The sequence below is a fragment of the Protopterus annectens genome, chromosome 3.part1, assembly GCF_019279795.1.
Source record: "Protopterus annectens isolate FY-2018-M chromosome 3.part1, PAN1.0, whole genome shotgun sequence".
NCBI classification, from domain to species: domain Eukaryota; kingdom Metazoa; phylum Chordata; order Ceratodontiformes; family Protopteridae; genus Protopterus; species Protopterus annectens.
The window spans coordinates 82,961,207-82,976,402 of NC_056732.1; the positions used below are offsets into that span (position 1 = coordinate 82,961,207).

Below are 15,196 nucleotides of genomic sequence, written 5' to 3' on the forward strand. Positions count from 1 at the left end.
TATGCGATTGAATGAGGTTCCTGCCATCTGGGGTATGTACCTGCCTTGTACCCACTGAGTTCCAGAACTGCGTCACTCACTTTGTCAAAATGAATTGAGCAAAACTGGTACTGAAGAAGTAATGGATGAATATATGTATTAAAGTGACACCCTGACCCCATGTACAAAAAATATGAAAAGGGGGTTGTGGATGGCTGACTGGCTGGATATCTATAAAAGGCTGGGTTTTGTGTACATTATGGATTGTTTATAGATAGTTTAATTGGATTAATAACTATAGTTTCAAAATATGTTCAGCTTTTTCAAGCTTATTGGATGACATGCTGCAAGTTGCATAGCAGAATCCATGTAGGCCTATGCTTTTATTTGCTATTTACAAGTACTGTAGACAACACATTAGAAAACAGCATTCAGTCAAGTGAGAAAAAACAAATACACAGAAACTCATTGTATTCAACATTATAAATGTTTTGAATTCTGTTATGAAATGCAGGCGACCTTAATAAATACACTCACAGATTATTTATTAATGTCCATAAATAGATGTTTATTTTGCAGGAAACAGAAGCAAAAAACACCATATTTTATAATATTTTACACGTGAGCTAAGAAATAATTTTCATTTTCAATATGTCTTTTATTATTAACACCTTTAAAAGAATAGCTAGTGCATCTTGTTTAGTTCTTCCTTCAAAATCAGTACAATACATTGAACTTTATTTGCAAGTACCCCAATATCACAACATGACTACTGATTTCAGATAAAATATATCATGCATTAAATGCATTTTGCAATCTGTTGAGACTGAAGCAGACACAAATAAGTGATATACAAATACATATATACAGATGATAATCCATAATAATTGTTAGAAAATGCTGGATATATATAACAGCTGAACAAGTACACTTTTGACAAAGGTTCTTAATTAATTATCCAGAACATGCGTACGAGAAACCAAAGAAAGGGGTCCTGTGCATAGCCACTGTAGTAATTAATACTACAAATCCTTTTATTCACAGTATGGCTAGACATATAGGAAATTAAAAGATGACTGCATAGAATCTGATCTGGAAATATGACTACAGTAATTGTGCAATTCATTTTAATAACCAGGTACACTTATGAGAAAGAACACATATTTTCAGATAAATTTATTACTTTTATTTTATTAACATCATTTTCATGCATTTAACAGCTTCTTTAAGAATGCATCAGTTCTCTGTCTTCAGGATTAAATACTGCAAGTTGCCACAGAGGACGGATCTCTGCATGGTTAGTCTGTTTACTATCAAAGTCCTCATAAATGATGGTTTAATAAGTATGCTTCTTGTTTAAAAAAGGCAAGAATTGAATAATTTGTGTACTATTGCTTAGGTTATATGTTATATCACATATATACAGTATGCGAAGTATAATGTTTGTTACGTTAATATACTTTGATTACTTTTATATGAATGTAAATTTGCCTTTCACAAATAATTCAATAAAGGCGTTTGGAAAAAAGTCCTCATTGAGTTAACAGCTGTGTGGGATTAACTCCCTAAGTCAAATTGTCTGATATTCCAATGTATAGTATGTGGTAAAGTATGTCCATGATCTGCACGGTCAAAATATATTACTATTTTATGATTGACAAGAGAATGTTCAACATAAACTATCTAATGATTTTTGTGCTCATATTTTAAATTGTTCAAGGGATTATATATGCCATATAAAGAAATTACTTTCTTTGCCAGTCATGGCTAATTATAAAACAATATCTATTTCTTTTTAGTATTCAGAAAAGATCACTGCCATAGTCCAATCAGGTTTTCTCTGTTCATGTTGTAGTATATCAAAATAAACTGAAACAAACATCTGAAACAATATGTAGAACAAAATACAATGAAGTCAATAATGTTAACAAACTTAAGAGATGGAGACAAATGTTTGATAAATCCAATATTAACATGATCAGGGATTACTACTCTGACTTTCATTTATATAGGATTTGTAATTGCTAAATCCATAAACATTTGTAATCCAAATTTAGTACCACATGGCTAAGGTAATCCAGTTAATTTATTTACAAAACTATGACAGAAAAATATTAAACAACTTGGTAAGTAATGCCAAACCATATATTATTGTGAGATGAAGGAACCATGCATATGTTACCCAAACACTTGATTAAAATAATATACAATTTTTCACTTTTCCGCCCTTTATTTTAGACATGACTCATGTCGGCTATGAAATAGTCTCAGATATTCTACATTAGCGAATGCAATGTTAAACTGTTGCCAGGGAGATGAGGGCTGCGTTCCTTATCCACTTACAATTTTATTACTGATAGCGCCAGGAAGTGTGTAGAAGAAAAGGACAAGGAACAAAATAACAATGAGCAATACAAAAGCAATGATGATGTATTTCTTATAGTTTCTCCAGATTAAGTAGTACAGACACTTGAAGGGATTGACGAACCATGAAAATGATGTGTCTGGACGGCTAAAATAAAAAAATACATGATCAGAATGGCATACTGTAAGATGCATGTTTTCCACATTATGTTGCTAGACAGACTGAAACTGAAAGTATTATGTGCATTCGGTTGGGCTGCCTTTGCTTCTAATTTTGTACTGAAAAAATATTATCATTTTTCTATATTATATATTGTTATGAGGGCTGCCTTGCAAACATTATTTAAGAAGCAACAGCCTATATAAAATTTAGTCATCAAAAAAATAACAAATGCAACATTTGTACACATTGTGCAATACCAAAGACTCTTAACTTTAATCTGCTGTTCAGTATGATGTATTACATTTAGTTAAACTACTGCGTTGAAGAAAAGACATTAAATCCAGTATTTATGTCCTGGCCTCAGATGCAACAAAATATAAGTCCTGTCTTCCTTCTCTTCTACAAAATGGTAAAGACAAAGAATATGATTCACTACTGTATGTATAATTCCTATAAGTGTCAGCCGATGACATATTCTTGCCAAAGCAAGTGAAACCTCTTTTGCTGTTCAAACTGTTCTACAACAAGCCATTAATACCAGCTAGAACTGGCTTCATGTTAATCACCTCAGAGTCAGTTCTATGAAAACAAAATCTACATGAGACTTCAATACAGCTGGCTAAGAATACCCCTCTCTTGTATCAAGTGCCTGCAGGCAATAAATAGTCTCACAGGTCTCAGAAAGTAGAGTCTAAATGAATGTAAATATTGTAAATATTATGAGATTTCTATGCAGCATGTTAAATACAACTGGTTTTGCAAACAAGAAGAGGTCTCTTTCAACATATAAGGCAAATAAAAGTGTTTCTTAAAGAACAGGAAGAACCTTTTCTTTACTAGGTAAAGCAGGTTTGCTCAATGAAACAAATACTAGTACATAAAGGGAGGGTTAACGAAAGACTATTAATAGAGTGCCATTTGCTGATCTTGGAGGGTGATTTGATACTCAGAGGCTCTTGAAGAAAGACATCAGAGTGAATGAATTCCTGGAAGTAGACATTGGGAGGAAGGTGCAGATTGTTCCACTAATAATGTAGGAATCCAGAAGAGGCACTTCTGAGAGGCTCAGACAAAATGAAACAAACTGAAAGAGATTGTATCCTAGTAATATCAGACTGTAGTGAAAATACTTGCTGTGAGCTTTTGTTAAGCTATACACATTTTCTTATAGGAAGATCCTGTATTTTTAGTTTTTGTTAAAATAAACTAATCTGTTGTTCAAAGACCATTGGTCTCTGGTGCCTTTAATACTACACACTAGCAAAGTCTAGCAGATGTTTTTTTGGTGCAATTTTCCATGTCAAACACCTAAGGCTGTACTGTTTGCTGCCTACAATAAGGCCACTTATTTGGAGTATTACTTTCCCCACTTTTAGCAATCTGACGTATTGAAACAATGCTTTTTCCAAAGTCCAGTGGTTGGTGCCAGGAGTTTTTTTCCAGTTTGTCAAGTGTTCCTGTTTGTTCAGCCATTTGCCAGGATGACAACTGTAAGACAGATACTGCAGACCATTTCTGCTGCAGCCGAATGGATAAATTGATTGCTACACCAAGGATGGTTCGCCCACTAAAGAAACTAACTAGAGAAGAGGACTTAGGCATTCATCTTACTGGCCTTGAGTTGTACTCTCACCAGGATGGACTGGGACTAAGCCAAATATACCAGGATGCGATCAGCCCCAGCAGCCTAGAGACTCATGGAAAACCTTCATAGATACAGAAGGGGAGTGAGTATCAAAGCTATGAAAACGTTAAAAGGACATTATTTGTCATGTTTGGTGTTACCTCAGAAACACAAGCTTAAAAGCTTCATAGATGGGATTTTTCTCATATCAAATAGTAAGGTCACAAATAATTTATGGTTAGGTCCCAGGAGACAAACATCTAAAAACAAAATGGTAGAAATACTAACCACTGATAGATTTAACTCATTCAACCCAGAGCAGCAGGAGGCAGTTGTGGCTGGTGACTTCAAATCAAAGAGAGGCTGCAGGAGACAGCTGAATGGGTGGGGTCAATGGGAAGGGGTGCAGCCAACTAAAAAGGGGAGGAGCTATGCTCAAAACCACAAAAACTGTAACTTTAATTAAAATACGCTGCCCTGGGTGCCAAGCTGTCATTATGAGAGTCCAAACTATCATGATGAGAGTCCAATCAAGACAAAATGAAGTACAAAAGAAAACAACGTATTTCAATGTATTGGCTGCATGACAGCTTACTCAATATCTAGATGGAAACAAAAAGGTTGTGAGGCATGAAAAAATAAATTACTTTTTAAATACATTACTGGAATGCCAGTCAAAATCAAGTATAAAAAAACAAGCAGCACTCATCTCAAACCACACACAACTCAAACCACTTCTCCTTGCATTGCAGTTCTAATTATAATTCATATTCAGCTTTATTAATGTACCAAGTAACATGCTGAAAGTAGCAATCTCTGTGATACCCCAACTTGCAAAAATGTTTCTTATCCAAAAAAGACCTGCAGCCTGACAACAACTATCTACTTGTTTCATGGGGAAAACATGATCAAAGTAAAAATGAAAAGCAAACAAGAAACAAGCTCAAGATGCATTGCTTAAAGGATTGCTGCACAGGTTATGGACCACAGATGATAGATTGGCATTCTGTTTAGTTTACAGGTAAAGCCTGCAAAGATGACTGCAAGTCTCCAACAAATTTAATGAGTTTCTTAAAATAATGTAATCCTGTCCTTTATTACAAATACTGTCATATGCATTCAATACCCAAGGCTTATACATTATCTAGTTATGCAAGTATTCTCTGCATGGCAACAACAAAAAGGTTTTCAATGTTGGCAGTTCTTTAACAGTATGCATATTAAAGCTTACTTGCATCTTACAATCTCAGATAAGCTTACCTGATGGTCATTAAAGCATTTCTAGTTAAACACAGAGCAGCAGGCACTTTCTGAATAATGATAAGCATACATCAACAGTATACAAATATGACAGAAACCAGAACATTCTGCAAAATGAAATACAGATGAAAAGCCACTGTAGTACTTTTGTCTAGCTTGGATGGGGGGATACTCTGCACATTTACACTGCATAACTGCTCCTTGCCTTGCTTGGACACATCCAGAGTCACTACATGGAGGAGTGGGGTGCAACAAGTATGTCACAATTTGAAAGGCCTCTGGCTGACTGTGATGGCCATGACATATTTGTCATACCTCTCAACCTCAGAGCAAGAAATCTGGACAAAGCCATACATAGAAGTGGGACAAAGGTCCAAAAATAAGGACGATTTTTAAATATTGCTCTTATAAACTTAGAAAGATAATAGAACAGTAGGTCTTGCATTAGTATGAATTTTCTGAAGGGTATGAAATCTGAAACTCAAATGTCTGCCATTATTTTCTAACTTCAGTCTTTAATGATTTGCTACTAATTTGCCAAAAAACACAATTTTATGAAACATGGACCAAAAATGTGATGCAAAAATATAAAATAGTCACACAATACAGCTTGGAACCTGTCAAAGAAGGGAAACTTTTTAAATATTAGTACTGTTAACTTGAGCAGCTGACAAAATAAAAGAATTTACATACATTTCTGAAATAAAAGTAATCTATAACTTATTATTACAGTTATTTATTAATTGTAAACCCTCCATGTTTTCTTCCAAAATTGCCATTTTGTGGAGGGATTATTAGGGGAAGAGCAACATTTTGAGCCAAAATCAGGGACAATTGAGAGGTTTGGATATGCCTAATTTGATAAAGCAATTTATTTGCACGTACCTCTCAACCTGTTAATGCAGGAAATCTGGACAAGGCCAAATATATTGGGGAGAACATATAAACAGTACTAAAAATTGGTCTTGTGTAAACTGAGACAGTTGATAGAATAACAGGTCTTGCTTTAGCATGCATTTTTCTGAAGGTTATGAAGTCTGAAACTCAGTGTCTGTCAATTAGTGACTTAATTCCTAAATGATTTGCCAGAAAACCACAAATTTTATGAGGAACAAAACAAAAATAAGAAGCAAAAATCTATTAATTTTGTGAAAATCTATACAGTTGACAGCTATATTTCAGCCGGGGCTGTCTGAGTTTGCTGCCCTTCCCCCTCACAAAATCATGGTCAAATGGAGCCTCTCTCCTGCAGCCATTCCAATGAACCATTACTTGGCTATTTCACCCCATTTACCATAAACACTAATGTGCATACTGCTTTACTTCTACAATGATTTGGACTTCATATGAAAGTTTTATTTTGCATTTTACAGCACAAATACTAAGACATCTGCTAAACAAAGCAATGCAGTCTCACAATGAAAACAGACTTAGCATTAAAACTTCTCTGCCCTTGAAATTCACATTCATTGAAACAGCACTGAAAACCACATTCAAAGAAAATACATTTGGCTAGTAGCAGATGAAGATTAACTTTGGGCTATTTTCAAATGCTAGGCCCCTTGCACACAAAACATACATGTGTTCTGTGATGCACCTTCCTGATTACATTAAATGATATTCCTTGTATAGTACAATACAGTTGTTAGAGGGTGTTTTAAATTTATTATTTTGAACATTTTTCCAGTAAACAATGAAACAAAATGCATACACCAATAATGACAATACTGCCCAATTGAGAACATTCTACTCAAACTTCTGCAATCTACCAGTATCAGTAAATATGCACAATCTCTGCAAAAGGAAGTTATCTAAATAATTCCACATTAAAATGATCTGTAACTAATGAAGAGGTTGCTGCTAGCAAACAACTTTATATTTCATTGTTTCATCTACAAATAAAGTGCCTGTTGCCCTTGAGGAATAAATTGCCTATATTACATTAAAAAATAATTGGCTAGGCTTTAAATGGCTTGCAAGGGCAATTAGCTTAGTACTTATCTATGAATCTATGAAGCTAGTAATATTGCAATAGGGAATGGATGGCAAACTGATAACAGGTTCATAGCTACTAAGTACCCCCGACCAAAGAGGACATTCTCAGGACTGCAGCATCCACCCCCTTTAAAAGTACAACACAGTACAATATCAGAAACACATCTACATCCTGTTCTGCACTGAAAGCAAGTACACTACCTGTTATGCTATTAACAATGTACGTAAACTCAGCATAAGCAGCACTAAATTTCTCTTCAAGCTCTCAGCATCGAAAGCAAGTACACTACCTGTTGTGCTATTAACAATGCAAGTAAACAGCATAAGCAGCACTAAACATCTCTTCAAGCTCTCAGCTCCTTGTAAAATCCACTTAACACTCAACTGTATCTCTCAACTTTGCAGCACAAGAAATCTGGAAAAAGACAAACTTTATTGGGAAGGAGAAGGAAATAAAAGCCCAAAAAACAGAGACACATTTTAAGCACTGCTTGCATAATCTTGGAAACTTGCTAGAATATAATGTTATGTTACCACGATGCATTTCACTGCCAAGCCTTAAACACAGGACCCTATGAACTAGGGTCAGAGCAACATACCACTATGCCATAAGCTGTTTCTTAAAATAAATGAAGACTGAAACTTAAATGGCTATCATTTAATGAATTCAGTTCTCACCATATCTCTCAACCTCTTAGCACAAAACACTTGGACAAAGCCAATAATGGGGGAATACAGCCCCCAAACATATTCAGTGAATTCATTTCTCACCATAGCTCTCAACCTTAGCACAAAAAACCTGGATGAAACCATTAATGGGGGAATACAGTCCCAAAAATAGGGACAAATTTCAAATATCCATGTTATAAATTTAGAAAATTGCTAGAATAAAAGGTTTTGTGTTGCCATGTACTTTCTAAACAATATGAAGTCTGAAATTCAAATGCCTGTTATTTTTATTTAATATCTGTTAACCAGGAATGTCTGACTTGGAACAAATGCCAATTTTCAGCAGAGCAGGGAGAAACACTCCAGACACATGTCTTTGAAGATGGGAAGACATGCAGACTCCACACAGAAGGCACCCCAGCCAAGAATCAAACCAGAGAACCTGTAGCCGTCAGGCAACAATACTACCAGTGCACCACTGCACTACTGACCTTGCAAGGAAAAACATACAAAACCACAGATTTTATGAGGAACAGAACAAATATGAGACAAAAGTCTGCAATTTTTGAGGAACAGAACAAATATGAGGCAAAAATCTAATCTGCAATTCTTTTACAAATGGTGGTGGGTAGGGAATTCAGGCCCTTGCCACCTGCATCCAAGGTACAGGGTTCAAGCCTGAGTATTCTCCCACCACTATACACACACATACACACACACACACACACACACACACACACATACACACCAGTCCTCTGCTTCAGCACACACACACACACACACACACACACACACACACACACACACACACACACACACACACACACACACACACACCAGTCCTCCACTTTGCACACACACACACACACACACACACACACACACACACACACACACACACACACACATACACACCAGTCCTACCTGATCGCACACACACACACACACACACACACACACACACACACACACACACACACACACAGCAGTCCTCCACTTCGACACACAGCAGTCCTCCACTTTGGCACACACACCAGTCCTCTGCTTTGGTAAGCCATCTCCCTACCTGAAACACCAGTCCTCTGCTTCGGTAAGCCATCTCCCTACCTGAAACACCAGTCCTCTGCTTCAGTAAGCAGTCTGCTTGGCAGTCTCCACATCAGTCCTCTGCTTTGGTAAAAGCAGTCTCCAGTCCTCAGTCCTCCACTCGGCAGTATCCTTAGCCTGCCCATGCTGATTTCTGGTTCTCCTGGCCATGTGAGAGTAGGCTGGAGGCTCCAGCCTGTGGGCGATGCAGTCTGGTGTCCTTCCATTCTGTGCAGTCGTTACAGCACAGATTTCTGGGCTGCAGGGCAGAGATGCCTTTCTTCTCTATCCAGACTGCCTAACACAGCAGTCTGGAGTTCTGTGAGTACCCAGGAACTTCAAGCACGCATGTGTGGAGTTCCGGGACTCGGAATTTTTTTGTAGTTTCTTTTTTTCTTTCTTTCTACAGGTGGGGGGACTGCAGTCCTATATCATGAGCTGCCCCTGGCAGGAGGCAAATTCATCTTCTTGCTTCCTGATGTCTTCTAAACATACTAGTTGCACTGTTATATCTCTGACAACTATAACCTATAAAAAAGTGCAAAAGGTGCAATATATGTATATATATTGGCTCTTCGTCTCTTCTCTATGCCACCCCAATACTAATATTCAGTCCACTACCCTAGCCAAACTCCAACAAACCTACCACAAAATAACAAGATTCATCACAAACTCCCCACATAACTCACACCACTGCCTCACACTCAACTCACTACAATGGCTAGAACTCCCTCAACAACTCCTTCTATCTCAGTTTCAAATTATTCACTCTATACTTTATAAACCATCCTCCTGCCCTGCTCTCTCCCTCTCAGAATCATCTACATTCCAACTCGCACACTTCGTACTTCAAACCAACAACTCCTTGACATCTACCAACCCACAAAAACTATCAGTAAGCTACTATATAAATCCACTTTATCCCAAGCCTGGAATAAGCTTCCATCCCAGTTATGCTCCATTACACACCCTATACAATTTAAGAAAGAACTCAGACTACACTTTATAAATACCAAAACTTGTAGGTGTCATGACCCTACCTAACTCCAGTACTATTCTTTATTACACAATCTCATACAACTTCTCAGCATATTTTTTCCTCATATATTTTACACTAGCATCATATTATACCTCCAGATATCCCTTCCAACCCATTCATGCACTCTCATCATTCACACCTCTTAATTTGTACTATTCCTATAATAGTATTACTTAAAATATACCTTATCACACCACATATGAAAAATATATATATATAAAATATATATATATATATATATATATATATATATATATATATATATATATATATATATATTGAAGTATAGTACTTTTTTGTGTTACTGGGTAAGGGCAACCTATTATGCCTCTTAACTAATCACAGTGAATTGCTTTGAATTGTACTGCTAAAAGTAATTGTTTTTGAATTGTAAACTAAACTGTTATGTATGCTTAAATTGTCTGTAACTGGAGCTTTTCTCCTAGGGTCTCCACTGAAAAGGGTCTCGGGCCCAACTGGACTAACCCGGATAACAAATGTCAATAAATAAAAAATAAAATAAATATAGATAGATATATAAAGAAAAACATTTACTAACAAAGCAGTTAAAGTAATATACATTCATGGAGATAACAAAACAGCATCCCAGTATTCAACTACAAGTGCAGACTGTTGGAGAAGATACTTCATCTTGTTGCTGCTGTCCTTAATGTAACATATGACAGTAAAATATTGAAATATTTTTTTCCACCTATCTATGTCAAACAGAGCTCCTCATTAGCACTCTTCAAGAAAAATCTTGATTGGATGGGAAATAGGAAATTCACCCCAGGGATCACTTCTGTGGCTCTACTCGACAGGGGCACAGGAAATTAATTTTCTTGGGTGGCGATCTTTTTGGCTAGGCTTATATAGGCCCTAGGGCCAATAGCCTAGTACCTACCTATGAACCTATGAACCTATGAATGTGACGTCCCCACTCTGGGACAGTAATCAAGGAGCCTGAATCCTCACCAATGGCACTGGAAAGGGACATTCACTTGTAATAAAAATGAATATACACAGTATTTCTAGATGCAGCTCTCTGCATCAAGCACAATTTCCTTTAAGAGCACACAAGGAACACGCTCAGTCCAGGTCTGGGTTTCTCTATCGGTCTTCCTCCACTTCCCAGATCAAACTCTCCACTGGCACAGCTATAGAGCTAAGACTTCCAAGCCAAGTTCTCCACCACTCTCTCTGTGAAACCAGTGCTTTGTTCCCCTGCTCCAAGCAGCTGACACAAATACACACACACACACACACTATAAGGTAATTAAAGTGCTACCAGACACTCCAAAGCCAGCTACTCTAAGGTTCCTACATAGTACCCAATTATCCTGAATGAAATTAATATTAATACAAATGATAGTATTTAGCCAATGCAGTAAGTCTTCCAGGGGTGGCCACAGTGTCACCAAATAGATATAAGTCCTCTGAAAGTTTAAAATTTTCTTTAAAGGACCAGCCACAATGAAAAGTTTAAATATATTTAATAACAAAAAAAAGAACATGAAAATACTAAATATCTATTTACAATAAATACCAGTGTTTCAATGACAGGACATGTTAAAAATAACACAGGTGGACAAGTTCACACAATACTTAACTAGTCTCACTATATTTTCCTGACTAATCTAAAGCATTATTATCTCCTGGTTACTTACACCACATACATCTGGCCACCTGACCTCTGGTTCCCATGCTTCCCCCTTGGCTAGAAGCTGTCAGGATTTAGCACATATGTGTCAATAATGCATATACACACACACACACACACACACACACACACACACACACACACACACACACACATACAGCCTTGCTAAGATCTGCTGCAGCTGCTGAAAATCATAAACCAATTTCAAACCTCCACCCTTCCAGATTAGCAATTAGTTCACCCCAAAGACAATGCAGGAAGCTTCTTAGTACAGACTTTTTGTTTATGGCTGCATTGAGAGTGGTGAGATACAATCTTTATAGTCTAAGTCAGGTAATTTAATTTCAAACAATTTTCATAGTTTGAGATTAACCTCTTCTCTTCCAGTATCCTCTGTTAAAACATATACATTTAAACAGTTACAATAATGCATGTATATTTCTTTTTTTGTCCATTAGGGTACACGGTTTGTACAATTTTAACACAAACAGCTTGACAAATACATTTTTCAACATAAGCATCTGTACAAATCAGTTTGATGTATGAATGACATATAATTTTTTACAAAATTCCCAGCTAGCTGTGCTGGCATATGTTATGTATCTACTGCCCTACTTCTCCTGGCATAGCTGGCAATACCTCACATTGTTACACTGAGCATAATGAAATTATAACATCCATAGATCATGATGCAATGCCTTTACTTATAAAATGTGCCACATAGAAGGATTTCCTTACTAATGTGGATAATTGGTTGTCAAAGTTTAAGTTAATATCAACCTGAGTGCCCAAATCACGTACCACTGGGTCTACACTTGGGGGAGGCTGTCTATAATGTACTTACCAGGGATGTCAGCTTTCCCTAAAGGAAATAATAAGGCATTTCCTGAATTTAACTTTAATCTGTGGCTTCCACACCAATCATTTGTCTGTGTTAACTCTGTCTGCAGTATATTAACATCATTGGGAGACTCAATGATTGCTCCCAATTTGCAATCATCACTGAACTTGGTCAGCCACAGGCAGTCAGGGTTTGCCTGGACCTCTGAGAAATAAATTCTGAACAGTAAGGGGCCCAGCACAGACCCCTGTGGTATGGCACTCTGGTGAATGGTCTCTTGATAGAGGTGGTCACCCACTTTTACAGTATGTGTCCTGTCAGTGAGGAGTTTGGCTACCCATCTGGTAATGTAGGCAATAATTCCCAATTGGGCAAGTTTTTCTATAATACCTGAGTGAAGGATTGTGACAAATGTCTTGGCTAGGGCAAGATAGGTGGTATGCACTGTCTTTCTCTCATCCAGGGCCTTGGTGACTTTCTCAAAGAAGTCATCCATGTTTAACAGGCACGATCTACCTTTAACAAATCCAAACTAGGTTGGGTCCAGAGTTTGGAGATTACCTATATCCTTGTTAATAAGGTACATAATGATTATTTCCATGGCCTTGCAGATGAGGCTAATCAATCTTATGGGCCTATAACTCCTAGGGTTGGTTGATGGTCCTCCTTTATACAGATGGATTACTGTTGCTATCCTCCATTCTGCCAGAACATAGCCAGTTTTCAGGCTGTCGTTTAACAGGCATCCTAGTGGGTCTGCTAGGTCATGTTTTAAGTTGTTTAAAAGGCAATTTGGGATAGTCTTGTCCCACTGATGCCATATTTTTGGCCTTGGAAAGTGCCGAGATGACCTGCTCTCTTGAGATAATACGCTGAGAAATGGTGGCAGGTATAGTTTGCAAGATGACACTAGGGGACAGGAAGGTGACGTTTGCTCCAAATCTGTCAGCTAGCAGATTGGCTTTTACCTCTGGCTGAGTATAGGTGGCGTCATCCACAACCAGTATAACACATAGCTGGGTATTTCCATTTAGATTTCAGATGTAGTTAAAAGAATACCTTGTAATTATCCTTAATTAGGGAGACTATTTTTTTGCTTTGGAGGCCTTGGCAAGATCTCTAATATGTTTGTTTAAGCTAGTGAGGGATTTCTTCCTCTTCTGAGCCAGTTCCCTCTTGTTTTTGGACATTAGTCTCTTCCCCTTGTTATATAGCCTGTTTATACTAAGGTTCCACTGGGGGAGGGGGCTTGTTTTTTCAGCAAGACCTGAGTTTAATCTGGTCAGGTACAGCAGATTCAGTTCAACTGCTTAAATGGTTATACAGGGCATTGGTGTACCCCTCTGATAGGAGTCCATGTTATCTGCATAGTAGGAAGTAATTTGTCTTTTAAAAAATCCTAAGCATTTTTGAGCTCGATGGGGTATCTGGTCTTATAATTACTTGGAAAGAGACTGATTTATTTATAAATTTATTTGATTTTACCAGGGAGGACATCATATGGGGGGGTGTAGTGCTCTCCCATGTTAGTGCGCACTATGTCCAGGACATTTGAGCATCTTGTGGGTGGGCTGACTGACTGTTTCAGAGCATTTGCACTGGCATAGTTCAATAACCTCTGAGTCAGCATGTTTGTGGTTGTATATGCTTCCTAGTCAATGGTAGGATAATTAAAATCACCCATGAGTAAGGTGCTGGGCTATATGGCAAGTAACTCCAGTAAGTCGAGATATGTGGTATACTTTTCCTGTTTCGTGGTGGAGATTTATACCTAGCTATAATGTGGTAGGTACCTTTGCCTATAGTATAGCTGGAGTAGCTCTAGAGAGTCATACTGTTTGACAAGTCATGAGGTGTACTTATCCTTAATGAAGAAAGATACCCCTCCTTCTTTGGTTCTTTTACACTCAGTTTGTGGTCTGAACATGTGGAAGGCACTGTAGCCCTACATGGCTGGTGCGCTTTCTGTGCCTTTTAAAATTTTAGAATATAATAATAAGTGCAATATATATTCAGTGTTTTTGTAGATATACATAACTACCTACTTTCCTGATAAATTATACTTAAAATTACATCATGCTGCCTATTATATGCACTGGTTATAATGGTTCAGCTTTTCTGATGGTGCTCGGTAATTTGTTTCATGTTCCTACTACGTTCGTATGCATTTGAAGTATCTGGTGTCTCTCACTGAGGAATAATTACTCCAATTTTTGAACTATTCAACTTGCTGAATATGGGCACTACTATGGGTTTCCATGAGGTGATCAAACAAAGTTAAAATCATGTTATATACTTACGTTTATTAAACTTGAGATTATTCTGTCTACTCAGTTCAGAAAACAGCTCTTCTCACATCATGCTTTTCTTTTCAATAATCGCAAGCTTCTATGTCTTTGTTAAATTAACACTACCTGGTTTCTCAATGTCCTGAGTACTAGTGATGGAAAAAGTTCAGGTGCTGATAACTGGACAAATGTGTTAACAAATGTACCTTTCTATAAGTGAATTAAAAA

At 37.2% G+C, this 15,196-nt stretch overlaps 1 protein-coding gene across 2 annotated transcripts in view; it reads right to left on the reverse strand.

The window, feature by feature from the left end:
• Positions 1 to 532: 532 nt before the first annotated feature.
• Positions 533 to 15,196, reverse strand: part of LOC122798011 (fer-1-like protein 6) — a 1,810,759-nt gene continuing 1,796,095 nt past the window's right edge. For both annotated transcript variants that reach the window (XM_044066595.1, XM_044066597.1), the window contains exon 41: positions 533 to 2,491. In XM_044066595.1, coding sequence (XP_043922530.1) covers positions 2,311 to 2,491 — 181 coding nt within the window. In that variant the 3' untranslated portion in view covers positions 533 to 2,310. The remainder of the gene's footprint in view (positions 2,492 to 15,196) is intronic.